This window comes from Cloeon dipterum, chromosome 3 (genome assembly GCF_949628265.1).
Source record: "Cloeon dipterum chromosome 3, ieCloDipt1.1, whole genome shotgun sequence".
Lineage (NCBI taxonomy): Eukaryota > Metazoa > Arthropoda > Insecta > Ephemeroptera > Baetidae > Cloeon > Cloeon dipterum.
The window spans coordinates 4,797,988-4,825,515 of record NC_088788.1 but is presented as its reverse complement, the minus strand read 5'-3'; the positions used below and the strand labels follow the sequence as shown (position 1 = coordinate 4,825,515).

Here is a 27,528-nt window from a genome sequence, read left to right as displayed (position 1 = left end):
CAACTTTCGGATGCGGCGTGTGCGAGTCTACAAGTCGATTTGCGGCTTAAAACTTTGCCAGCGGAGTGAAAATGTAATTGAGCCTGGAATTTCAACTCACTCCAGCGGCTCTCTCTCTCTCTCTCTCTCTCTCTCTCTCTCTCTCTCTCTCTCTCTCTCTCTCTCTCTCTCTCTCTTTCGTGCGGCGGGATATTTTTGAAGAGGAGTGTGTGACAGGCTGAATTAAAACTTGATACAGCCCGAAATAATCTCGCCTCTCCAGCTGCTTATTTCGCAAAAACAATTTTTTGCCTGCAGCGCGGCACCCCCCTTAATTCAAACGGCGGCGGCGCCCCTGCCTTCCGTTTTTGCAATTTCGGCTTGCTTTTACGTGTCGGGTGTGACAATCAAGTTGTCCCTTGCGGCCCGACTCGCAGAATTTTCACCCCGCCCCCTTTTTGCCCATTCTCGCGGCATTTTCTCATCAGCGCGGCAGCAGAAACGGCTCAGTAGCGTAGACGAGGAAAAAATTGGCGTCGCCGAGTGTCATTATTTTCCGTCACCGCGCCGACCGGGTCACCCGATCTTCCCTTGGCTGCCGCACCACTTGCTCGGTGCTCCATACACGTTGCGATCGCTCGCTGCAACTAATCTCCTTTCCGTTAATTGATGAATGGCGTGTGTGTGGTTTATCGTGGCGAAACACCGTCGGTGCCAGTATTTGTGCAATTAAAGTGCGACGTGGGGATGAATTTAATAAATTAGCGCAACCACACAGCTGTGAAAGCTGGTGCTCTTTAGACTTTCTGCCACGTCCGTGACAATGTATAAGCTCTCAGATTAAATATTATTGAAAATTCAACATACAGTGCTTTAGAAAGTGTAATAAACAATAATTTTTAATTTAAAAATAACAACTCCTCACTGTTGACGTTGTTAAGGGATTTAATTTTTTTTTTTAAATTTAAATGCAAATATCAGTAGCCCAAATCACATTTTGGTTATATTTATAAAGGTTTTGTGAATATTTGGTGCTTTAATGATTTTTCTACAAAAACACGCCATTTTTTAACAGTTTTTCACCCATTTTTAAGTTGTTTTTAAACATTGGGCTCAATTTAGGGTACAAAGAATATAATGTCGTTTTTAGGAGCACGCATGAAATGAAATTTAGAGTAATAATAATGTAATCATAACCCTATCGTGACACTGCTTCATCTATATTGTCCCATTTTTTATCAGAAATATGTAGTATATTCACGGTAAAAAGTCGATACTTTTAACAAGAAGCATTTATTAATAATTCAACAAATGCCCTTAAAAATGGAAATATTGCAAAATTTTAACCAATTATTTATCACATATCTTGATCCTTTCCCCAATCTGCTTTTCCCTCAAAATGTTAAATATAAGAGTAAAATAGACCAGGTTTGATGAAATCTTAATAAAACCAAAATTTTCTAACCTTAGACAACTGATTTAAAACCCAATCAAAGACCCTATTTGATTTTTTTCAAGGGAAATTTGTCATTTGTGAAAACCGTTTCGCCAAATGGATCATAAAAAATAAATATGCTATTTTATTACTTGTTATAAGAGTAGTATTTTTATGGATATCCTTGCGGCGGTCTTCCACACGTGTTCAGACTGAGTGCTGATTGAAGTGTTGACGATTTGCAATAGGATCGATTTACGGGACAATCCCTTATTGGCTTACAGGCTTAAAATCACGGCAAGTGGCAGATAGTATCTACCTGAATATTTTATCCGGTGCACGCGAAAGCTGTGAGTTTGTTTACCAATGCGTCAATCATATCATATCGAAATGTAAATGTAACACTACTACTTCTTAAATCCTTGAGAGGACAAAAAAATCGACCACTATTATCCTGTCGCGTTTGTTTGTTTGTCACTCGAAAAAGGCGCGCGTGCTTTTTTAGAATGTGTTTTATACGTGATGGATGAATCGCTTGTAAAACAAGTTTGAATCAAGTTCTTTGGTCGGCAGGCAGGCAGGCAGGTTGCTTGCATGGTTGGCTCGAGTTGTATGAGTGTTTATATAATAACTGCGGTATGTATTAAGAGCAAAAAAGCAGCTCGCGAAGGCAATGTGATGTGCTTCTTTGTATTATGACATTGACGATGTTTTATGGAACGCGCGCGCGCCGGGGAAAAAAAGAAGCACGGTGATGACGTTTTTCGCCTGAAACCAACAAAAGGAGACGAGCCACTTATAGCACTCAACAGCAAAAAGAGCCGCCGCGCCTTTTATTCAATTTAATAGCCCGCGGGCATCGATTGATTGCAATTTTTGCACTGGTTTTACTTCCCAACCATTTATTTTTCTGAATAATGAGAATGGAATTTTGTTAAGTGACGCTCTATTGAATTCTAAATATTTGAGCTGTGACGAACGCGTCTCATAGTTGTTCGCTTATTCTTAGATTACGTGCGTCTTTAAATTCTTTTTATGCATCTTCGTTCCGAGAAAAGATGGAGTCGTTAAAATTTGTTTACGCTTTTAAAATTCATATAGAGGTGAATCAGCAGTAGTAAAAACTTTTAAAGGAATAAAAGCTATTTTTGATTTCTACTAATCTTTTTCGTGATGGAAGCAGCATATGGCATTTAAATATGGGAAAAAAGCTACGCCGAATCAGCGGGGGCCAGATTCATGCGACGCGCAGATATTTGGTGTGGCGCGAAAAAACGGTCACGTGAAAAAGCGCGAAAAGAACCAAGTTTTGTGTCAATATTGTGACGTATAATTTGCATTACTTGTACTAATTGTGTCTTTTGGATCGTAAAAACAAACTCTTGACACTCGTTCGGGAATCCAAAAAAGCTTATTGTTTCCCACATTCAAACGCCATCTTGTATCTGCGCAGTGGGAACCAATTTTATCGCACATCTGGACCCCGCTGCACCAAATAACACTAGTTTTTAAATTTAAAAAACAAATTTAAAAATTGGGTTACGCTTTATTCCTTAATTGGCTGCGTTTTTTAAACACCCTGGACCTAAAATTAAACATTAAAACAGAAAGTGAAGCAGGATAAGCACTCTAAAGTTGTAAATAAACAATTAAGCTGTTGTTTTGGCACTTGGGATCCTCATAAATAAGGATCATCTTCAATGTTTAATCAAATTCTAGCTGAAAAATATGAAAAAATCTTGTTTCCAGGTCTCGTTGGCCATGGCGGACATGTTGGTGGCCCTGCTGGCAATGTCGTTCAACTTCAGCGTTCATCTGAGTGGCGGCCGCTGGCAGTTCGGGCCGATTTGGTGCGACGCGTGGAACTCGTTCGACGTGTACTTCAGCACGGCGTCGATCCTGCACCTGTGCTGCATTTCGGTGGACCGCTACTACGCCATCGTGCGACCGCTCGAGTACCCGCTGATCATGACGACGAGGACGGTCGGATTCATGTTAGCAGGAGTGTGGCTGCTGCCCGCCTTCATCTCCTTTTTGCCCATCTTCCTTGGGTGGTAAGTCCTAATTTTATTCGATTATTTGTGTATAACTGCTCTCCTTAATACATATATTCGATTCATCTCGATTCAGTAGATGCAAACTTGATAAATGGGGAATTTTGGAATTGCTGGAGAGGGAAATAAGTTTATAATAATTAACTTATATTTTTTGTTGGTTAAATTTTAGGGCTAAATGACTTTCCATTTTATTGAAAATTTATAACAATCCAGAACATGATCTTTTGCGTCCCATTTCAGCCCAACAAAAAAATTAAAACCATTTTTTTCACTTTCTGACCCGCTCCAATCGAGCCGATTTACGCACCATACCGTTTGACACATAATTTTATGGACAAACAATTATTTTACCCGCTTCATTTAATCACAAAATGGGATATTTTTTCTGGAAAAGACAACTTATAAATGAAGAGACTCCCTTAATACGTTTTATTCTGGAATGGGAGCAAAAGTTAACAATTGTAGATCTCCCTAGTTTTTTTAGCTTGGCAGGCAGTTGTTTTTGCCAAACAATCAGCTGCCAAAGAAAATAAAAAATTAACTGCAGAGGTCATGCTGAACCATTTAAATGCTTGTTTGCTGGTAAAATTCAAGAGAACAAATAATGACAAATTTAATTACTACCATCACTCGCTCTCCCTGAAACTCAGTCAGACCTCTTATGCAAAAATAGTTTAGTTTAAAATAAATCCATGTTTTTGAAGCAATTATTTGTACCAGGAGCATTAAACCTCTATGGGGGAAAAACAGTGTAAAGAATTATTTAACTCGTGATTAGGTTGAAATTACTTGAAACAATTTTCATATATTTTTTTTCTTCACTTCAGAATGTTTTCTTTTCGAATATTTTTGCACTGCATTAAATTTAATATTTGATTTTCAAAAATTGCAACTGATTAGTAAATATTTTCCCTGACACTCTAAGATAATTGATTCCAGAACAATGGGACAACTCATTTAGTTAAATCTCATCGTATTATTCCAACAGCCAATCAATATAAATTTAACGAAAGCGGAGCAGTTTCATTAAATCAAAATTTTTTCCTGCAAAGTCAAATTACTAGAAAAGAACACATAACCACCACCAGTAAGGGTGAATAAATCGTAACAACCTTAAAATTTTTAATTGGAATTTTTGCCTTGGCGTAAAGAGTGATGAATGTGCATATATGAAGTTTATTTACAGCCTAAAATGGAGCTGGAAGTGAATTTCCTCGCGAATAATGCCAACGAAGGCGCAGTCAAAATTCAGAAATTGTCTGTTACACAGTATATGTGCCTGGGTTTCTGCAGCAAGTCATGCGGCGCTCGCCGGTTAATTTAATCCAATGGAATTCCAACGATGATTCAATATACAGCGAAATTTATGCAACACGCTGCGCAAACACGCTCGACGGGCGGCATAAATCACCGTTTATAAATGCCGCGAATTCTTAATCAACCGAAACATTGGTCGTAAAATTTGACTGAGAGCCTCCATTCATTCATCTGCTGCGTGCACGAAACGAATCTGGTTAAATTTGATTACAGGAATACGGAAAACACTTAATCACACGCAGCCGGCAGCACTGGAAAATCCGCTAAGCCGCAGGCAGCGCGAGCATGTGAATACCGCGCGCTGTTACATCTGCGCCTCGCGCTCGCATGCAAATAAAGCAGCACTTGTTCACGTAACGCGCGCGCCGGTCGCACAAAACGGCACAGAGACGTGTTTTCAAATTTATTTGCGCGTCCCTTGTTGCGAATTTTCGACGGCACGAAGTGTGTTTTGTCGTGCGTGGCGCATTAGTGGAAATAAACGTGAGAGATGATACGTGCCGGCGCGTGTATATATGCGCTGGCGATCCAGAAACAAGACTTTGCTGCCCTGACGACCAATCCTCTCTCAGCAGAACAGGCGTGGGTAATGAAATTGTTGGCACAACGGATTTGTCCTTTTTCCGCAGGTAAACATTTGGGCTTTGTCCGTACAGGGAAAGCGAGGCAACTCCAAATTCGTACCAAAACACACAGTGACGCCCGTAATAAAAGCCTGGAGTTGCTGTTAAATGACGTAAGCATCAAAACATAAAATTTAAATGTTAAAAAATTGCACATTTTATATCAGCTGTGGTTATAAAAAGAGAGTAAAGGATCTTAAAGAGGAATGATGCTGCAAAAGCCTGGAAAATGCTTGTTGCCAATGCATAAACTCGTCCCTTAGGATTCAGTTGAAGCATAAATTGACCTAAGAAGCGCTGTAATTTTTCGATAAAATTGGCTCGAAATGGAAAGGGCTGTCTCCTTACTTGAAATCCGATTTAATTTCAAAAGCAAGAGTTTCCCCAATAAGTGGCATAGACCGTTGGACAGATCTCGACGAGAGGAATCGGAATATGCCAAGAAAATATGTTCAAGCACTCTACATTTTGGAGAAAATGGGCAAAATTTGAATTTTTATTGTAGGAAGTTCTTTTTTTATTATTGCAAATATGTTGAACAAATTGTTTATCGATCAACTGTTTAAGGCATCCAACAATTCAAATAATTTTCAATTGTTGCCCTGTATCATTCCACTTTTTAAATCATTTCTGATACCTTGATTGATATTTTTCAGCCAATAGTTTCTTGTTTGTGTTAAAATTTCAAAACGATTGTGGAATTTGCAGAAAACTGTCAGCTATAGTACTAATTTTTTGTCAATTAAATTTATCATTTGCTCTGCAAAGATTTCGAAAGTTTAATAAAGATTTTCATTCATTCATTGATTAAATTCGCTCCAAAAAAGAAACAAAATTTTGGGCGCGGAGGCAAACATCCGATTTCCCCAGGGAAGAATCTTTGTAATTTTTAAGCAAATAGATTTTACATATTACAGCTACTGAGACTTTGAATGAGGAAGCTCGAGCGTTGTGTTTCTTAATATTTGCCAGGTGCAAATATTTAGCGTTTCGTCATTTTGCTTTGCTTCTTGAAAATTTAATGTCATCACCGGCTAATTGAATTGGATTTATTCAAGCGAGCGCTGCTCTCATCCACAAATGAAAATACCTGCTTTATGCGCGCATTGTCTTTGAACGTGCGACAAGTTAACAATTCTCTATCCTGAGAGACGACGTGACACATTCAGCTTTTTGCCCCGGGATGTGTGTTATTATTAAAAGCAAACCATTTTCCTCATGCTGTTTGCGAGTGTGTGTTTCTCTGGGTGTGACGAGCCCCTTGAAAGCAACCTCTTCGTCAGAGCCTTCTCTCGTGAGGCAAAACGGAGCTAGCTGTTCATAATTTATTAACGCCGCGAGTTGATGCCCTAGCCGCCATATAAAATTCGCAGGCAAGTTTGCTCCCAACGCGAATACGCTTAATGTATCGGAAAAGCGCGGGTTATTTTTGGAAACGCCAGGATTGAAGCTCGGGAGAATTGAGAAAGTCGTAAATCTTGTTTCTTCAGTGTTAAATTTATGAAGTCGCTCGCGTAACGCCCAAGCTAATTAAAAAAGTTTTTCACCGAGTACAAGGTGAAGCTAAGCCGGCACAGATCGTGTCCTAAGCTCGTCATTTGATCCTCTTTTTTTGCCAAATGCGCCTAAAAATTCATAGAAATCACAGTCAAAGGAAGAGTGTTACAATTTTTCGCTTATATTTTTACTCAGCGGGGGCCAGATGTGCGATAAAAATGGTTTTCACTGCGCAGATCCAAGATGGCGTCTGAATGTGGGAAAGAAAAAGCTCTCTTTGGATTGCCGTACAAGTGTCAGGAGTTTGTTTTTACGATCCAAAAGACACAATTAGTTAAGAGTAATGCAAATTATGCGTCACAATATTGACCAAAACTCTTCGCGCATTTTCACGTGACCGTTTTTTTCGCGCCATACTCCACCGGACGCCATATCTGCGCGTCGCACGAATCTGGCCCCCATTGTTTTTAATCTAAATTTACCAGTTTAACAGGATTGCAAAAAAAGTGTTTTTCTTCTGGGCTAATCATTGGCTAATGAGCTCACCGGGTCCCAATAACACCGCCGAGCGGAAAACATGGAACAAGTGGCCCAAGTGGTCGCAGAGGAGCTTGGGCCAAATGTGGTCATCTTTTCGCCGCTCCGCACCGGGGTCTTTTGTTGATATTTGTCCCTTAAGCCGCTGGAAAGGTGCGAAAACCAGCAAGTGGCGAGTCGGCGCCTGTGCGCCTGACAGCCAGTTGAGCTGTTTGGGCATTCGAAACAATGAACCACCTTTAGCCATCTCTGTTATCACGCAGCTAGTAATAAAAGTAGTCCCCAAAAGGCACAAAAATCTCTCATTGCCTTGAAAAATTCGTTTGCTTAAAACATAGCATCATTTTGGTTCATATGGAACGTGTCACATTTATTTTGGTGAGTCAAATAACCAGAAAATCGCATCAGAGCATTTTTTTCATCTTGTGCATGTTTTTTTTTTCATTTCACTCATGTTTCTTAATTATTAAGTTTCGGTTATCACATTTATCCTATTTTAGTTCACAAAAATTAAAATTAATACATTTCAAAGACATTTCGTGACAATTTTCCATGCCCACAAATGGAATAAAATATTGTTTGCACTACCCATAGTTAAAAAATCCACCTCTGGGTGTTTCAACTGCAATCATTTGGTTTTTATGTTCTATGAAAAGATGCAAATGTTACAATTTAGTAGAGAAAAAACGGTCAAGAATTTCTTATTGTATTTTTTTACAGAAAAAAATAACAGAAAAATTTACAGAAAAAAATAACGCTGGGAAATTCTACACTGAAAATTGTGCCAACTATGAAAAATATTGCATACATCTTGATATCACGCTTCAAGCGTTTAAACAGCCGTTTAGCTCTGTTTTGACACGTAATTTCACGCGTCTGCAGCACGCACTTCAAGTCTGTGCGCGTCATAAAACACATAAACGAAAAATGACGATTTTATGCCGGCCTTAAAAGGCACATCAACACCTCCGTGTTGCCCCGGCGTGCCAAGTGAGTGGTTGTCAGAATACATTGACTCTCGGCGTTGAAAGCTCTGTTTTGTTTTAAAAGCTTCTTAATAGGGCTGAGAGATGAGATCAGTCAAATCTCATCCAAGCTGACGGGTATTCCTTATCGCACCTTCTTGCTTTGGCCTTTTTACCTTTTTTCCCCCAGAAATACATTCATCAATTCAGGGGTTTGGAAATAAATTTGGTTTTTTGTCAGAAATTTGCCGCGTATATGTATTCGTATCTCGTCCGGCGCAATCAGGACCGAATAATAAATCCAGTGGCGAGCGCAAAAGGGATAAAATATAGCCTGCTCTCTTGTCCCCTTGTGTCATGTTTAGGCGGATATTGAATGAGCAAATCTCCATAAAAGGGCTTATCACTCCCGGGCCCTCTTTCTCATTCAATAACAGCAACCTGTAAATCGGCTTTGCGGACGGCAATCGATAATATGCCCGGCCAACGATATTGCAGGTACTCTGCCGCGCTTCATGCACTCTGTGATTTAATAAAAGACTTTACGGCTGCCGAGAATATCATCTCAGATGCGGCGCGGCTCCAATCAGCCTGCTCCTCAAGTTGACTAAATATTATGTCAAAGTTGCAAATATAGCTTGAACTTGACATGGCAATATTAATAAGATAAAATTAATCGCTTGCAAATAGGCTAAAGAATTTTATCACAGGAATTTTATTAGCTGGAAATAAAGCAACTATTTCCTGCAGGTAAATTGATGTTTATTGTTCAGTTATAAGGGATGGTGGGCCGAAACAGCTTGCTATACAGAACACAGAAAAGCGTGGCGTGTTTTCTCTATCTTAATTCATAAATTTCACTAATTGCTGCCCATCCTGGTTTAAATTTAAATCACCACAAAGCATAGTATTTTTATTTTTCTTTCTTTCTAATTAATTTTATCTTAACTAACTTTCTCTGCGAGCAAAGTATTTCTGTTTAAAGTCTTAATTAATCTCACTAGAAAAATCCCTAAAAATAGTCAATTGAACAGATCGCATGAACAACAGCGAGGGCCAGATTCGTGCGTCGCGCAGATATGGCGTCCTTTGGAGTATGGCGCGAAAAAACGGTCACGTGAAAATGCGCGAAAAGAAGCAAGTTTGCGTCAATATTGTGACGTATAATTTGCATTACTCTTAACTAATTGTGTCTTTTGGATCGTAAAAACAAACTCTTGACACTCGTACGGCAATCCTAAGAGAGCTTTTTGTTTCCCACGTTCAGACGCCATCTTGGATCTGCGCAGTGCGAACCAATTTTATCGCACATCTGGCCCCCGCTGACGGGAAAGACCAAAATCTGCTGAGGAAATAATGTATGGTCAAAAGAGCACTCTCAATTTTTGAGCAGTTGGTTACACTAAAAAATTCATTTAAATTTATTAGAGTTTAATTTTTAAACAACTAACTGCTTCAAGTACCAATTGTTTCCCCGTTAAACTTGCACGTCAGCGTCAATGAAGAGGCTAGCAAATTTGCAATGAAGCGTCAGATCCGAGTTGCAACATTAAACAGAAAACAGAGTACGCAGCGAGCACTTGATCCGCGTGAAGCCGCAAATCATAAGTGCTGTTGAAACCAGCAAGTGGCAATTTCACTAATCCCATAAAAGGGTATGCGTTTCATTGGATGTCAAGGCCAAAACAATATATTAGTGTAATTTCAATAGCGTCTTAGTAAGAGCTGAAATAGCAGAGCAGGAGAGAGAACCGTTTTTGTTTTGACTTTAGGGAGAAATTAATTTCGAGCACGAACCTAAATGAGAGACACAACTCACCTTAAAAACTCCGCAGAGGTTCATTAACCAAAAAATTTTCCAAGCGGAAGAAATTTAGCTCATACAAACTGCAGAGCTCTCTCGTAATGCGTGAGCGGCCTGCGCGACATCTGGTGAATTTTCCACGCTCCGGCAGCAGTCAGTTCTATCTGCTCTCCTCTCTTGAAAAATATTGTGCAATTGCTCTCTGCTGCTGCTTCTCCACGACTCCAGCGTCGGTAATCACACGCGACGCTGCTCTCTGTGCACAAATAACTTTGTCTCATTATACGCCCGCGGAATTAATTCTGCTAACGAACCGGCGTTTTTGCTGCGTGCCTTGCGATGCAAATCCCAGACTCCCTTTGTCTGTGTGTTTGCTAGCTCAAAACTTTTCAATTTTCCCCCGCACAAGACGGCGCCGCGATCGGTGCTTATAGCTCCAACGACTTCTCTTCTTGTTGATTACGATTTCTGTTAGTTATTAACTTTATTGAGTAGATTTTCTTTACAACTTATTTCTTGCCTTTCGATAAGATTTTAATTGAATTTGCAAAGAAGCTATATATAGAACTATCAAGATCGACGTATGAAAATGCCTTGGGAATTAAATTCGATGGAATATTTTTCTATCTGTCTGCATATCTTTGAAACATTTCATTAAATTCAGGCTTTTAAAAAGACAATTTAACACCAAAACATCAAATTGATGAAATAATGCAGACAAAAATCAACGATTTAATGATTTGCATTAAATTTTTGACTTTCCTCTCAAGCAGAAAATATACATTTGATCTGCAATAACAAGACCAGACAGTTTCTAAATATTTCTGACCGTAATTTTAATATTTTTGCCCTTGGAAGGGTTCATGAATCTAAAAAGACATCATAATTTTAAGTGCTGTTGCAAAAGTTTTAGTCCGAAGAATTTACTGTCCCCAAAATCATAAATATTAGCCTTTTCACAACTGTATAGTTTGCCCGAAAATATCAACATTAAAACCGATTTAAAATTACCAAGTCACAAATGAAAATAATGACAAATATGCATTACAAAATGAGCAAATAAAATTGTTTTTGTGATTGGTATGTATACTACTCGGCCTGTTCCAAGAGAACAAAAGCTTTTCAAATTGCATATAATATGATATGTTGAGTTAATGGCTTTGATTCAATAGAACGTGGTATTAATTGCTCACATTCCATTACAATGCCCAACCCAAGGAATATATGGACCTGTGACTGTTACGCGTGAAATTCTAGCTATTGTAGAAGCGGTAGAAGCTCTCTGCACTGATTGCGCAATCTGAACCCTGTTACCTCTTGGCTGTGTAGTGTATACATTCTAATTATTCGATACCTTTTGTTTGAAATTTCCGAGGAAAAACGGTATTATATTTTGGAAAAGCAATTCAATTCGAAAAACGTGTCAATCGGGCTTAAACAAAGTGGGAAAAACCATCTATATGGATTCAGAATCCGTCTAAAACCGTCTCTTTTGCACCAAAAATTATTCACATCTGAATTTAATTTCAAACGCACCTATAATTGTGCGGAAAATACAATTGCATTACTGCTCTTCCATTACCGTAATATAAAGCAAAAGTCATGATTTTTTTTGCTTCCAAATTTGAAATATTTCATATTCGAATAGATAACAAATGTGCACATCCCAGAGGCTTTCATAAGCGGCGATGGATCTCTGATTGAGATCTGTAATTACAGTTTTGAAGTTGAAAAGCCCACGCGTACGTCGGTGCTTTCATTCCAACTCATTACTTCGCACGAAAGCGCGAGACTACATACAGTATATATATTAAACGCGGAGAGTGCGAGGGCAAAACATGTTAGCGTGTGTGTGTGTGTGCGTTGTAAAATGTGTTTGGCAGGAATTTACAACGTAAATTGCCGTCGGTAATGACCTTCGTGAACCTACAAGCGAGTTTTTCGCCTGTGCTTGACGCAAAACGTTCGACCCGGGGATGAAAGTGAACCATTCAGTCCTCAGTTTAACGACGCAAGGGACTATTAAGAAGGCATCCGCGATTTTTTCGTTTGCTGATTCAGTGCGGCTGAGTAAATTTGTAAGCAGTTGAAATTTTGATTGCTTGTTCAATCAAATTAGCATAACCTTTTTTTGGTTACTCTAACCTATTTCAATTCTAGACTCTAAAATTTATTTGCAGCTGAATATAATCAGAGCAACACGAAAAAATATAAAAAATATATTTTTGTCTTAGATTTTGATCTGGTAAAATTAGAATTATTATTTAAAAAAACAGGATATTTGAGGAGCTATTTCTGGAGAGCTATTAATATCTAAACCTTCCAGTATAGCGCAACGAACATTTCATCTTGTGGATTTGCATAGCAGCTTTCAATATCGAAAATTCCACTCGTATGCCCAAGAGCGTTGAGGCAACTCAGTCAAACTCTTGTTGTGTCATCAGCAATTCGTTCAGAGCAGATTGAAGTGGCCCCGTGAATTGAGTTTGCGGCCGCGTGCTTCTCGATGTACCTCTGTTGAGAGAATCCCTTTTCGAAATTCCAATCAAATGCGTGGGGATTTTCGAGTAAAGATCAAAAGACCCTTTGCACACAATCGTTCCGAGGGTTGCTCCAAAGTATGACGTCAGTCTTGTTGACAGTTTCATTATTTCACAGCCCGCATCGCTTTTGTGCGCCAAATTTGTTTCCTCGCTGACGCGCGCGCTTTGCTCTCCAAAATGTTGTACTCCAAAATCTGGCTTTGAAATGAATGTGTCTTATTTCAATTCGCTACTCTGTTGCCACGGAATAGAGCAGTGGAGCACTGCGTCACACTGGCTTCAAACACGTGCCAACTGGAAATTAGATTCTAAACGTTATTTGCAATTGTATATCTGCACAAAATGACGTCAGCTTATTTCATACATGAAAAAATGTATTGGAAACCAGCAAAGCTCTATTTTTATTCAACATTGTTTAGCGTTTTTTACTATAATGACTGGGGCTTTATGCTTTTTAGTTTATTTTTCGGATCGATGAGTAAATTTTAGTTTGAAATATAGTTGGTATTTCGTTTTTAACTTTATAATTTTTATGGACATGCTATAACATGATTGTATTTGACAAAATGTGAGAATAAACAAGAATATAGTGTGTGTTCGGGAGTATTTTAAGGGTAATTGTCAATTTCACCGACTTTATTATTTTGTTTTTTTCTAGGGGGTTGAAGTTTAGCAATTTAGGGGTGGAGGGTAAACACCCCTAAACCTTTCAGCTGGTCAGGGAAGGTCGAAACGAGTCCAACGGTGGGTAGTTTTTGCAATTCTGATGGTTAGAACCCGAGATTTGAGATTTACAAAAATATCAAAATTTGAAATATTTTTATTTTATTTTCGCGCGCCGCTATTTCTTCAGAAGTTTGAAACCAAAACAAAATGTAAGCACACCACTAGAAAGCTCGTTTATTTTTCTAGGTAATCATATGCATAACATGTGGGTTACATATCAAATTCCGACGTAAATTACGAAAGTAAAATCACCGGATGATATTGTCTTCGTGCCGGACGCCCGACACGAATCCTTAAATTCAAAATATCTCGCGATCTATTAGAGTCTCCATCGATTTCTCTTCACCATTCGATTCTACAAATTCAGGGCTACATTTTTTACGTTTTCATGAAAAAAATCCGAGGGGGCGTATTTTGCGATATTTTTAATTCAACATTTTGCACGCGAATTTGTGACCTTGACCTTTGACCTACAAATTTTTGACCCATGGCAAATTTGTTTTACTGAAAAATTTACGTGTGGAGGTGAAAAAACTACATCGAAATTCCAATCTGGACCGAAGATACCTCGATATTTCGGATTTACTATCTGAAATTTTCCGTTTTCGAAAATCGCGATTTCCCAACAAAAGCCCCCGAATTTTTTGCTCAAAATTTCAGGTTACACACTATGAAACACCCCTAACAACATATGTAAAATTCAGGATGGAGAAATAAAGTCGGTAAAATTGACAATTACCCTTAAAATACTCCCGAACACACACTATAAACATAACTTTGAAAGGAAAATTTATATCTATTGCTGTGACAAATTAAGGAGATTTTTAAAACTATATATTATACAGCGGGAGCCAGATATGCGATAAAATTGGTTCGCACTGCGCCGATCCAAGATGGCGTCTGAATGTGGGAAACAAAAAGCTCTCTTTGGATTGCCGTACGAGTGTCAAGAGTTTGTTTTTACGATCCAAAAGACACAATTAGTACAATAACGCAAAATATGTCACAATATTGATGAAAACTTGGTTCTTTTCGCTCATTTTCACGTGACCGTTTTTTGGCGCCATTCTCCACCGGACGCCATATCTGCGCGCCGCACGAATCTGGACCCCGCTGATATTATATAGCGAATAAAATAGCTTAAAAATAAACAAATTTACGAACCATAAATTTTTGCTGATTTTTTTATTAAAAAAAACAAATGGGTTCCGGCAGTCAGTATCACTTGTCCCATTTATTAACGAAATGCACTGCCCGGTTTTGTTCGGCAGGTACGCAACCGCGGAGCACCTGGAGTGGAAGGAGGAGCACAAGGACGAGTGCACGTTCGAGGTGAACAAATGGTACGCGGTGGTGTCCTCAGGAGTGTCCTTTTGGATCCCGGCCACCGTGATGGTGCTCATGTACCACCGTGTGTACAAAGAGGCGGTGCGGCAGCGCAGGGCATTATCGCGCACCTCGTCCAACATCCTGCTCAACAGCATCGTCGTCCGCCGCAACAACCAGCACTCGGGCCACCGAAACTTGCGCCCGCTGCCCGAAGACGACGCCAACGACTCTGACCAAGACCACAGGGACGCCACCGCCGTACCCTTACACAGGTAGGACACACACCATAATCACATTTGTTTCTCGACTCTTTCCTCTCGAAAGTAGTGCGTCTCGGACGCTTCACGTTTAATGACAATAAGCTTCGAAAATGCTTCAATTTATGCTTTGTTTTAAAATATGATAAATTTTAAAATGCAGCCGCAAAATTTGCTTTGTTTGAACGCTACGGAAAAATCTTAAGTGTTAAAAAATACGTTAAAAGCACCGGTATCCAGATGTGCGCTTAAATTGGTTCGCACTGCGCAGATCCAAGATGGCGTCTGAATGTGGGAAACAAAGAGCTATCTTTGGATTGCCGTGGCGAGTGTCAAGAGTTTGTTTTCACGATCCAAAAGAAACAATTAGTTAAGAGTAATGCAAATTGGCCAAAACTTTTCACGAATTTTCACGTGACCGTTTTTTCGCGCCACACTCCACCGGACGCCATATGCACGCGTCGCACGAATCTGGACCCCGCTGGTCAAAAGCTAGAATGCACCAAACTGAAGGAGTTTAGGAGGCCTTAGCTCGGCTTTTTAAACATTAAACATTAAACATTAATCACAAGGATACGAAGACACGCTCCTTTAGGGTTCATTCAAAAAATGTAATTTACTCTCTCCGCGTAAAGAAAATTGTTTTAGCCTTTTAGAAGAGACTTTAATTTTGAATATAAATGCACGAAATATTACTAAGAGTTTATTAAAAATATGTTGTATTTTTTTGACAAAAATAGATGAGCTTCTCCTCAGTCGTTTCTCACGAAAAAAATACTGTCGTGGGCGGGAATACATAAATATACTTCCGTTCATAATATCTCGCGCGTTAAGAAGATGAAACTCTTCCTTAACTCATCTTCCTAAATTGAAAAGCTTTTATGTTTTTAACGTCTCTTTTTTTTGCTCACTCAGAGGAAAGGCAAACACGGCGTATTCTAGAGCTGCGAGCGGCAAATGTAATCAAAATAAGCTAACCCTCTTTCCCGTTCGCCGCCGGAAATTTGTCTTTGGCGCGGAAAAATCCGCGTCCCGGCCAACTCTGGGGGCCACCCGGCGTTGGTCGCGATCCAAGCCGCTCTCTGATTTCTATTTACGTGTCTATGATCTGCCAGCGGAAATATTTAGCTGAAATAATATTTACGAGCGAGCCCAAATCTGGGTCGCATCTAATTGCACGTACACATTATGCCAGGCGTCTCATTAGTGCAGAGCAAACGGCCAATTTAGCCAGAGAATGCAAGCAGCAAGGCAGCATCATTGCTTAATTACCCTCTGCTGCTGCTATTTCCACGTTTCAAATAATGCAACATGCAGCTTTTTGTTTGGAGCGCAGCATTATTTAATTAAAGTACGGTTCATTGCAGCTGAGCGAGCAGCTGGCAAAGACACACGCATGCATTTTATGCAAAGCTAGAGACATAAATTTCTCATTTTGAATTCCTGCACAAAGGAGACATCTACACGAATAAATATTTCCTCCGCTTTGAGAGCTTTGTGTTGCCATCATCCACTCGTTTCATTCAATCTCCGGGATGGAAAGTACGGCACAAAAACGTGCACAACTGTAATTAATTAGATGTATTTGCAGTCTTTTCCTCAGCGGAAAATTGCTTTTGTTTACTTTATATCCTGCACCTCTGCCACGTTTAATGGAAAATTAATTATATAGTGTGCTCACTGCAATGAGACCTGATTGTAGTTTCATCAAACACTTCTATAAAATTCCATTATCAGCTTAAAAAGCTCGTTGTTGAGTTTTGAATTTTTTTGCAAGCAAATTGCTAGAGTATATGCGTAAAAACAGCCAAGAACTTTTTCTATTGACTACTAAAGCACTTATAAACATAAATATGGAGCTCAGAATTATATCTGAAAACAGTCGTCAACAAACCCTTCTTAATACCCAGCCCTCTTCTCATTAATATCCGCCCTTTTCCGAAATGCCAAATCAGCAAAGTAACAATGTGCCCTTCAGACTGGCAGTGGCAGTGCACCATCTCGGGGGGTAGAAGTGAGACACCGAAATCATATTTAAACAGCAGGCGACAGTAGTCCTTCTGCTTCTGTCGGCTACGTTAAAAGGACGCGCGTTGAAATGTCACATCCTTCTCCTTCGCCATTATTCTCAAAAGGTTCCCCAGCCGCTTTTATGCGACGACACCACGCAGAGAGAAAGAAGAGACGCGTGCGTACGAAATTCGTGTAGTCGGTGTTCGTTTTGTGAACCTGAAAAAGAGTTCTGCGTACTCCATTGAACTTGATTAAATATATAAGCCCAACACTAATTCCATAAATATCATCATGACTGTTAAACCTGATTAATTGAATAAAAAATAGAAATAGGAATGATACTGCAAAAGCCTGAAAATGCTTGTTGCCAATGCATAAACTCATCCCTTAGGATTCAGTTAAAGCCTAAATTGACCTAAGAAGCACTGTAATTTTTTGAGAAAATTGGCTGGAAAGTTACCGTGCTTTTCAAATGGTAATGGCTGTCTCCTTACTTGAAATCCGATTTAATTTCAAATCCAAGAGTTTCCCCAATAAGTGGCATACACCGTTGGACAGATCTCGACGAGACGAATCGGAATATGCCAAGAAATTATGTTCAAGCATGTACATTTTGGAGAAAATTGGCAAAATCAAGGTCCTTTTTTATTATTGCAAATTGTTAAACAAATTTTTATGGCATCCAACAATTCAAATAATTTTCAATTGTTGCCCTATATCATTCCACTTAAAGAAATTCAAATTTTAATTCGTGCAACGTCCAACAGAATTTTCTGACTTGACCTTAAATAATTTCATTGCACCCCATTGATGTCTTTCATTTAAAATTGTGCAAAAATCTGCAGCCCCCGCGTTGCTCCGTTCAACGCCTGCAGTAGCTATTATGCGCAGCATCGCCGCGACTGAGCCATTTGCATTAATTTCTCCCCCGCGCCACCCTGCTGCCGCGTCAACTTTTCATTTCGCTGCTCATCCGTGACTCTCGGTCTTATTTTTTGCCCCGGCTCTCGTCTAAAACCGCAAACCCCTGCATTTTTATTAGTTCGTTCTGAACGCCTCGTCGGCAACAGTGTGTATATTTTGAGCTGAAGAGATGCGCCAGGTGGTGAGAGTGGTCTGATTAATTTTGCTCGTGGGCTGGAAACGTGGTTCCTTTCAATTAAAACGGCGTCCGCCTTGCGTCGGGCCGTTTTCGCCGACTCTCAATTTCTAGTGGCGTTTTGCTTTCCTCGAAATTTTACCATTCATTACACGGATTTTCGTGTGCTTCTATTTCCAAAACGGATTAAATATTATACTAAGATGATCCATTAATGAATTTATTATTTTTCAAAATGAAAAAAATAATGACAAAATTCGTCGAGATTAATGTATTTTTTCGATTTTTTTATTGCAATATGGTTACCATAATTTTGTTTAATGTTCCAGTTTTCTTGGCAATCAAAATTAGAACTATATAGAGCTGTGGAAATGTCAGAAACAAATGAACAATTTTATTTCACTATGAGAACATTCAAATATAATGTAAGTTTTTTGCTTAATGGCTGTGCGATTCTTGCTCTTCATAAATTTAATTTAAATCTCCTCAAAGATCTCCTTTTGATATTTTTTTCATGTCTATTTAAAGTGAAAATACTTGACTTTTTCATTTGTATAAAAACGTTTACTTTGTACAATCACATTCTGTGCTAGGGAATTGTACGCTTGATGATACTACTGCAATGCTGTGAACCGTGATTTCAATCAGTTGAGTAATCTTTTGCAACAGATCAAAACTGCGCCTGAGAGGATTGGTCAATATTAATATCCAGTCCGTTATCGACCCCATTCCGGTTTATTCTGACATAGAGCACACACACTCGACTCGACGTTACCACCGTTCTCGTTTAGCGAATGATTCGCCCAGTCAGCAGTGGCTTTGAACGCTGTACGCAGCTCCAATTAATTTGGTATCGTTCGGTGAATGGTTGGCCTAATTACAGGGGATGATACCATGAACTGTAAACTACTAGAAACTCTTTGAGGGGCGTTGGAAAGTCAGCCTCTGAAACTGTGAGCTTTATAGAGTTTTCCAGATCGGCTCTTGACGCGGTTTTAATCGATGTAGGCTGCTCTTAAGATAATATTTTCAGCCGTATAAAGAGTCACTTTAGTCGCGCGTCTTGACAGTATACATAGCACGTGCGTGCGTACTCCAAATTGCCGCCTCGCCCGACAGAGATCAGCGAAATTTCCTCTTCCGATGTCGTGTGACTGCTTACGGAGCGCATTTCGCACGTTTAGGGTGGCTGCGCGTCGGCAGACACACAGGGGTGGGTGTCTCTTCTGCTTCGAGGTGCTAAAAGCCTGGCGAGGTGTAATTAATTTGCAAGTCTAATGCAATTTGCCTGGCGAGCGGTGGCAGCCAAGTGCACCCATCAAAAGTTTCAAAGCACTTCGCCTCAATCAGCTTGCAACACGCACGCATATGCTTATTTGCATGCGACATTCTCTGATTGTCCAGATTGTGACCTAATCCGCTGTCATCGTGTAAAGGCAGATGCGGCCGTTTTATTGAAGTCACTTTGTAAATTGCGTCAGAGAGACCACCACTGTAAGTTTAAATATATAGGCTGTGCTACTAAAAATTGGGTCCAAATTTTAAGCACCTCAGAAACGATTTAAAAAGGAAGAAAAGTAGAAACACATTATTTGTTTTTATTGGATGCGTCCTCAACAAGATCAATATCATGGAAGTTTAAATTATTTTTGGAAAAAAAATAAACTACTGCAGCGAGAGCTTAAAATTGGTTTTAGAGTGACAATGTAAAAATATTGCTTAGCCTCGAAAAATCATTTCTGCCGTTGCGTAATTCATATTCTTTGGGTTTGAGCTGAAAATTTTCCCAAAAAGTTATACTAATAATTTCTAAATATAAATTGTTATTTTTGCTTGATCTACTGCTTAGTTCAAATTTTGCTCTTTGTTTGTAAAGCCTAATTTTACAAACGATCAAATTAAAGTGGAATGATACAGGGCAACAATTAAAAATTATTTGAATTGTTGGATGCCATTAACAATTTGTTCAACACTTTGCAATGATAAAAAGGACCTTCCTACAATAAAAATTCAAATTTTGCCAATTTTCTCCAAAATTTACAGTGCTCGAACATATTTTCTTGGCATATTCCGATTCCTCTCGTCGATATCAGTCCAATTGTGTATGCCACTTATTGGGGAAACTCTTGGTTTTGAAATTAAATCGGATTTCAAGTAAGGAGACAGCCATTACCATTTGAAAAGCACGCTAACTTTCCAGCCAATTTTCTCAAAAAATTACAGAGCTTTTCTTAGGCCAATTTAGGCTTTAACTGAATCCTAAGGGACGAATTTATGCATTGGCAACAAGCATTTTCCAAGCTTTTGCAGGATCATTCCTCTTTAAATTTCACCTTTTTGAAGCAAACATTGCAATTTTCAACTGTTTTTATGACCAATCCTTTTCCAATTATTATTTACTTTAGAGCTATTGGACATTATTGACTGATCTGGTCGCTTAAAATGCAAAACGATTGCAAAAAGCACCAATATCTGTTTCGTAACGGTGAAATTTACATTTTTGGCATGCATACATGTAATGAATGAAATTATAGTGATTGAGAGTCTCCTCTAAACCTTCCACTTCTGATGATTGGAAAGCTAAATATATATGGAGACCCAATAGCACGCAACAATTGAACCACTTTCGATGATTGCGCCGACCAAAACAAAAACTGCAAAACACTCGCCACTTGTCTCTCACCAAGTGGCCACCTGAAGCTAAAATAAACATGAATGATGGGCAACGTTTAAGAGGCACTCTCTTTTCTCAAAGTTCCAGAAATGCTTGGCCTATACAACAATTTCCACCCTCTCGATGAAGATCAAAGCGGATCGCTGCCGCAACTTAAAAATATCGACCTGCTAAACAAACTCGGCCCTCGGCGTAATCGGCTGAACAAAAAGTGCTCGGTGATTGACTAAAATAAAGTAGAATGCGAAACTTTGGCGAAACACAAAAGGCGGCCAAGAGGTGACAAGGACAAGATAGAAGCATTTGTTACTCACGTGGGGCTGCGACAGACGCAATCCAAAGACAAAAGCGGCCGTCGTGCGGCGGGCAGGACCTTTTTCCCAGCCAATCGATTGACCAGCAGCAGCAGTGCAGCAGAATTCACCCCTGCAGAGTGTGTGTGTGTGTGTGTGTACGACAGCGGAACAACAACATCAACAACCTCGTTACACGCTTCCTGCCGTAAACATATGCTTAGATTTATTGCGATCAAAATTTAATATATGCTAATGCTAAAATTTTATAAATGCAGTTAGTAAAAATTTACTTTTGTTCTCGTCAAGCAATGTTACCGCGGTCTGAGTTAAATTTAGCCCCCTACCCCCTTGAAAAAAGTACGCAGAAAACTAATGATAACTAAACAATTAGTTAAAATGGGAAATAATCTCTTTTCGCTCCAAAACAGCAAGAAAAATATAATTGAATTTAAACTCTTGCTTTAGTTTTATTTTTACAGTTTCTTCCACTTAGTTTTTTCCACGGATTTTCCGGGAAAACATCGAGAAAAAGCAATAGAATTTTATTTGTGGAAATTGGATTCCTAAATTCATGTGTATCCAGCTTTTAAGATAATATGTTTTCTAGAAATGCACATTCAAAGGACAGAGTTTTCCCGGAAAATCATCGTCAGCGTTAATGAGGAGCCAGATTGTATCCGTGTTCCCTTCAATTTTGGCGACAAGTGCTTGAGCCACTCGCATAAACAGATCTCATATTTTCCTGCAGCCATGAGAAAATTGGAGTCGTTCCTCGGAGGAGACTCGTTAATTAGAAAAAAAATCCGTGGGGGATGGAGGAAGAGATCGATCGACACTGTGCTGGCATGGAAAAGCAAGTGGAAAAGTCCCAATTTGAATGTTCTCGTCATTGGAGTCGGTTCGCCAAGCAAAAGCCTTTTTAGCAGAGACGGTGCAAGCAGCAAAATTACGTACGCGCGGGGGCCATTATGCGTGCTCTTTGTCTCTTTCTCTCTTTCTTTTCAGCTTTGAATATCGCAACGGACGCGAAAATTCAATATCGGTCGTTCGCTACGGCTCACTAATTAATTACGAACGCACAGATTCAAAGAAACTCGATATTTCCCACCGAGCGAGACACGACCGAAAATACTCCCCCGCGCCATTTGTATGGGCCTTTTGTACACTTGCGATTCAAAGCCCACTGACACATCAGCTCGCCTCGTCAAAGCTGTAAATTAATTAATTAATTAATTTGTTTTTTGAGTGTGCGCCCTACTTGTTCCTTGCAGCGGCGCTAACTGATTCGTGGAGCTTTAATTCCATTTGGACAGCTCAAAGAACTCGTGAATGATGAGAGCGGCTGCACCATTTAGCTGATTGGATATTCAAATGCATCCGTCTGCTCTAAAAGTTTTTAGCTGTAATTTATCCTGTGCTTTCAATCGCTATAGGAACTTCACAGGAGCACAGATTATCAAGCATTTCTATACTATAAACTCTGCCGCACCATATATTTCATTATCCTTTTTATAATTTTATGTTTTGCAATACAAAAAAATCAATTCTCTTGATCAAACAGCTATTTCCAACTTTCAACAACGCGCATGAAATTTCAATTTCCTTTCCAAGAACTTTTCGAGATAAAATTGGCAGGATTTCCCCCTCTGAAATAGCTCTAAAAGAAAGGATATAATTTAGGCCGCATGAAATTATTCTGTATTTAAAAAGGGAGTTTTTTTTTCGCAAAGTGGTGCGCGCTGGTTCAACAGATTATATCGTATATATGGTTACTCATTTATCATTTTTTATTTTTGCTCAGAGATGAGTGCAATCAGACGTGTTCAGCGCCCGTTGGTTTAGGATTTCCCAGGCATTAATTTCTTTTGAAAGTTGAGTCCAGGGCCTAAAGAGGCAAAAACAGCTAAAACGTTCGTGAACAATTTTTCTCCGCAATTTTTTCACTCCTCCAAATATTCATTATATTTTTTAATGGAGGATGTTCAAGAAGTAGATAATATATTTTTATAATTTAAATTTACAATTTTCATCAAAACAGTTTTAAATAATCAAAACCAGCTAGAAATCCGTGCAAAAACCAGATTAAGCTTGTAAATTAGGTAATTGTAGGAAAGAAAAATCGTTTGATTCGTAAAGAATCAGTTTCATTCCAATTTTGGGACCTATATACTGTCAAACTTTCAGCAAAAAATATCTTAAACTGTCAAAGAAATTGATCTTTTTCTCATCTAATGTTTTCTTGTTCAAGAAAATCCTTGTTCCCAACTAATCATTATTTAGAAAATTGGCTGCAAAGTTAGAATGCTTTTCAAATGGTGTGAACCGTCTCCCTACTTGAAATGCTATTTAATTTTACAACAAAGAGTGTCCCCAAAAAGCGTCATACACCGTTGGAAACATCTCAACAAGAAAAATCAAAATCTGCCAAGAAAATCTTAGCAAAATTAGAATTTTAAATGTAGCAAGGTCCTCTTTTGATAATTATACAATGGAGAACAGATTTATAAAACCAAAAATTTGATCAACTTCTTGCTCTATAGTCAAAAAATTATTAATTTTTTATTGTTGGCCTGTATCAATCCACTGTTTGGTGAAAATTAAAATCACGACTGTCGATATTTTCAATCTTGGTGAAGAGCATTCCATTGTTTGCTATTCAGCATTTCAGACTTCCAACTTTTGACCCTAGAAATTAAGCTCTCTTGTGTGGAGCCACAAAACACGCTCAAAAGCAACTATGAAATGCGCCAAAAAAAGGATATCAAATACATAATATTATTTCGAGAGCAGAGCAACTACATAACTGTTGTGCGGTTTGAAAATATCCTCTTTATAGACGGTGCAAAAAGTTTGACGTCACCGGTGGCAGATGCATTGTTTCGTGGCGCGAGTCTTTGTGCAGGCTGGCAGTTTACGTGTTGTATAGGCGCGCGCTGATCAATAGGCCATACATAACGATTGGTTTCTGGCCTCATTAGCGACGAGACCACAAGCTCATTGTCAGTTGCATTGGCCTTGCTCCCCTTCGCATCCTTGACCTCTTTGTTTTTCCACTCGCTCACCGACCGCCACGGCTCTAATAATAATTTCACATCCACATGCATAGTCGTGGTTCGTTAGAAGGCGTGAGAGAGAGAATATGGTAATAATTGTTGTGTGTGTTATTGTGCCAGCCTCGCTGCAACAAACACACATCCCCTATATAATATAATATATGCACTTGCTGCGAGGCATGCCATGAGATCAGCTTTAATTCCGAAGATTGAAGTGCAATTTCATACTAAATTCCAGACTTTGCTTGTCTATTTATTGCGATTGGAATCCGCTGTTGGATAGTTCATTCGACGGTGCCCGTTTTACAATAACACTACGTATTTTCATGAGTTCCCGTGCACTAGTTATAGCTTTAATCTAAATTGCTCTGCATTTACCTGGTAGAGTACGTAGCTTTCAGAAGCCAATTAAATTTGAACTTTTTGTAACTATATCGCACCAATCAACACGTGAAATTGATCTGGCAATTGTAACAATGTACGCATATGTATGTATAATTATTATTAGAGCTTCACTTCAATTATCCATAGGTCGTTACGTACGGTACTCTATTTGATTAAACTATGTATGGCATAATATGTACTGGTAATGAAATGTGCTAGGATTCTATACGTCTTATTGTGACAAGGTACGTTCTCTTTGAACTCATAGTCATGTAGCTTCTCGTAATATGATAAGCTTTATTACAAAAAATATTGATTTATGAACATTAGAGATCCAATTGTCAAAATTTTTCGTTTATTCAATTCAAAAGCGATTAACAGGGATTTTAAAATATAATGGCCAAACTGTAAAAAATAATTTCAAACAAGCTTTTTTGTTCAATTTATGTGTAACGGGGCAAATAGCTACTTTTTAATGAGAACAGTCGATTATTGTTTACATTTTAAACAGCGGGGGCCAGATGTGCAGTAAAATTGGTTCCCACTGCGCAGATCCAAGATGGCGTCTGAATGTGTGAAACAAAAAGCTCTCTTTGAATTGCCGTACGAGTGCCAAGAGTTTGTTTTTACGATCCAAAAGACACAATTAGTACAACTAATGGAAATTATTTCACAATATTGACGAAAATTTGGTTCTTTTCGCGCATTTTACGTGACCATTTTTTCGCACCATATCTGCGCGTCGCACGAATCTGGCCCCCGGTGATTCTAAACTAAATATATGAAGGTTTTTCCTGATCTCTATAACATGTACACTCAATAACGGAGCAAAAACTCCAATAAAATTGTTACAATCGTATCATGTACTGTCCAAAATATTTAGCAGTTTTTTAATCTAAAAATTTATGTAGGTCTTAAATATTTCTGATAGCAAAAATGAAGCTATATTATACAGTTAATGCAAAAATATGAATTCATTATCTGATGAGCTTGGAGAAAATTTAAATCAAATTAGAAATAAAATAAATCAATCAGTTTGGTTCATGTAAGTTGCAGTAATTTTTAAAGCATTTTCTCTTATTCTTTAGTTGTGAAAGGGGTTTACATAAGTTCTATTTGCGGGAATGAAAGGCGAGAAAATTTAATTATCATTCGCGTATTCTTGCAATCAACTTGTCCGCAAACGTGATTATAAGGTTGGATTTAAAGTTAGCTGGCGAGAAGAGAGTGAGAAGAAAGTCTATTGTGCCACAAAGTTGTTGGTAGCTTCTTCGCTACTTTTTATGGCTTCTCTCGCTCAGCTCCACGAGCGGGCGTCGGGCGAGAGAAGTCTCGGCTGATTGTCTAAATAAAAAAGCAGCAGCTGATTTAATGATTATTTTGCAGGGCTTCTTTATTGGTTTTTCTTACTTCGCTTTATATTCTCTCCTCAGCTCTCTGGTGAAAACTTTCGATTGCTGCGCTGGTAATGCGATTTTGCCAAGAAAGAAAAACAACTTCTCGCCTCGCATAGCAATAGTGGCTTTAATTCGCACTGATTGATTGTAGCTGCTTCTTTCTGCTAAGCCAAGCGAGTGTTGATTACTGGGTTTGTGACCATGGTGTAGAAAGTTCTTTGTCCGATTTACAAACAAGCCACAAATGAGATCCAATTGGGGACATTGATATTCAGGATATATATCGTCTAATTGTAAGTAGCGGAAAAATTGCTCGTAGCGATTTTCCCTTTTGCAATGAATGGTACTGCAAAAGCCTGGAGAATGCTTGTTGCCAATGCATAAACTCGTCCCTTAGGATTCAGTTAAAGCCTAAATTGACCTAAGGAGCACTGTAATTTTTTGAAAAAATTGGCTGGAAAGTTAGCGTGCTTTTCAAATGGTAATGGCTGTCTCCTTACTTGAAATCCGATTTAATTTCAAAACCAAGAGTTTCCCCAATAAGTGGCATACACCGTTGGACAGATCTCGACGAGAGGAATCAGAAAATGCCAAGAAAATATGTTCAAGCGCTGTAAATTTTTGGAGAAAATTGGCAAAATTTGAATTTTTACTGTAGGAAGGTCCTTTTTTATTCTTGCAAATTGTTGAACAAATTGTTTATCGATCAATTGTTTATGGCATCCAACAATAATTCAAATAATTTTCAATTGTTGCCCTGTATCATTCCCCTTAGGCAACAGTTAAAAACACGCAACCTTTTCTCGAAAATTTGCTGTCTCCCCAGGTTAATTTTGGCTAGAGCTCGATGATGAAGGGTTAATTTGTGAATTAGAATGATTATTATGACTTGCATAGTATCGATACCCTTTTACAACCTCGAGAGAAGCCTTAATAATGATGACATTCTTGCCCTTACGAAGCTCTCAAATTTTTATTCCCCGATCCTAAACGCAAAAGGATTAAGAATTTTTATGAAAAAAAATGAACCAAATTTATGTATAGTGTTGGCCCTTCATGGAATGTTAACTTATTAAAATTTGGATGACCCTTGGTCAGTGTTTATTCATTCTGTAAGCGGATAATGACGAGGACATGCGGTGGAGCTACGCTGGATAAATTAATCCCGAAAGCGGTCCTTGGAATTGGCTTCTGTGAGCCGACTTGAAACGCTGATATTAAATTCCTCTTGGAACAATATGGATAATCCAGGCCAAGTTGGCCGGCGTCAGAAGGGACGAGACGACGTTTGCAGCAAACGCATCAGAAATCGATCCAGCAGCTTTACATTAATAGCGAGGGCATTCTGAGCTATGTTCTTTGGCGGGTGCTTGGTTCAGAGATGCACGGTCCTTGGCCTCCTCATTTTGCGGGCGGTGGCGCGAAAAAATGAAAACAAATGGCTCGTGCCGGGCGGGCGAGACGAACACGGTGTGCCGGCCGATAAATAATCCGACCAGCAGCCGCTTGCGGTCTCGAGCCTCCTCCTCGAGGACCCTTTTCA

General features: G+C 39.0%; 1 protein-coding gene across 1 annotated transcript in view; it reads left to right on the top strand.

Moving 5' to 3' along the window:
• Positions 1–27,528, top strand: part of LOC135938556 (octopamine receptor beta-3R-like) — a 75,966-nt gene that overhangs the window by 3,779 nt on the left and 44,659 nt on the right. The window contains exons 2-3 of the mRNA XM_065482246.1: positions 3,164–3,468; positions 14,755–15,084. Coding sequence (XP_065338318.1) covers positions 3,164–3,468; positions 14,755–15,084 — 635 coding nt within the window. The remainder of the gene's footprint in view (positions 1–3,163; positions 3,469–14,754; positions 15,085–27,528) is intronic.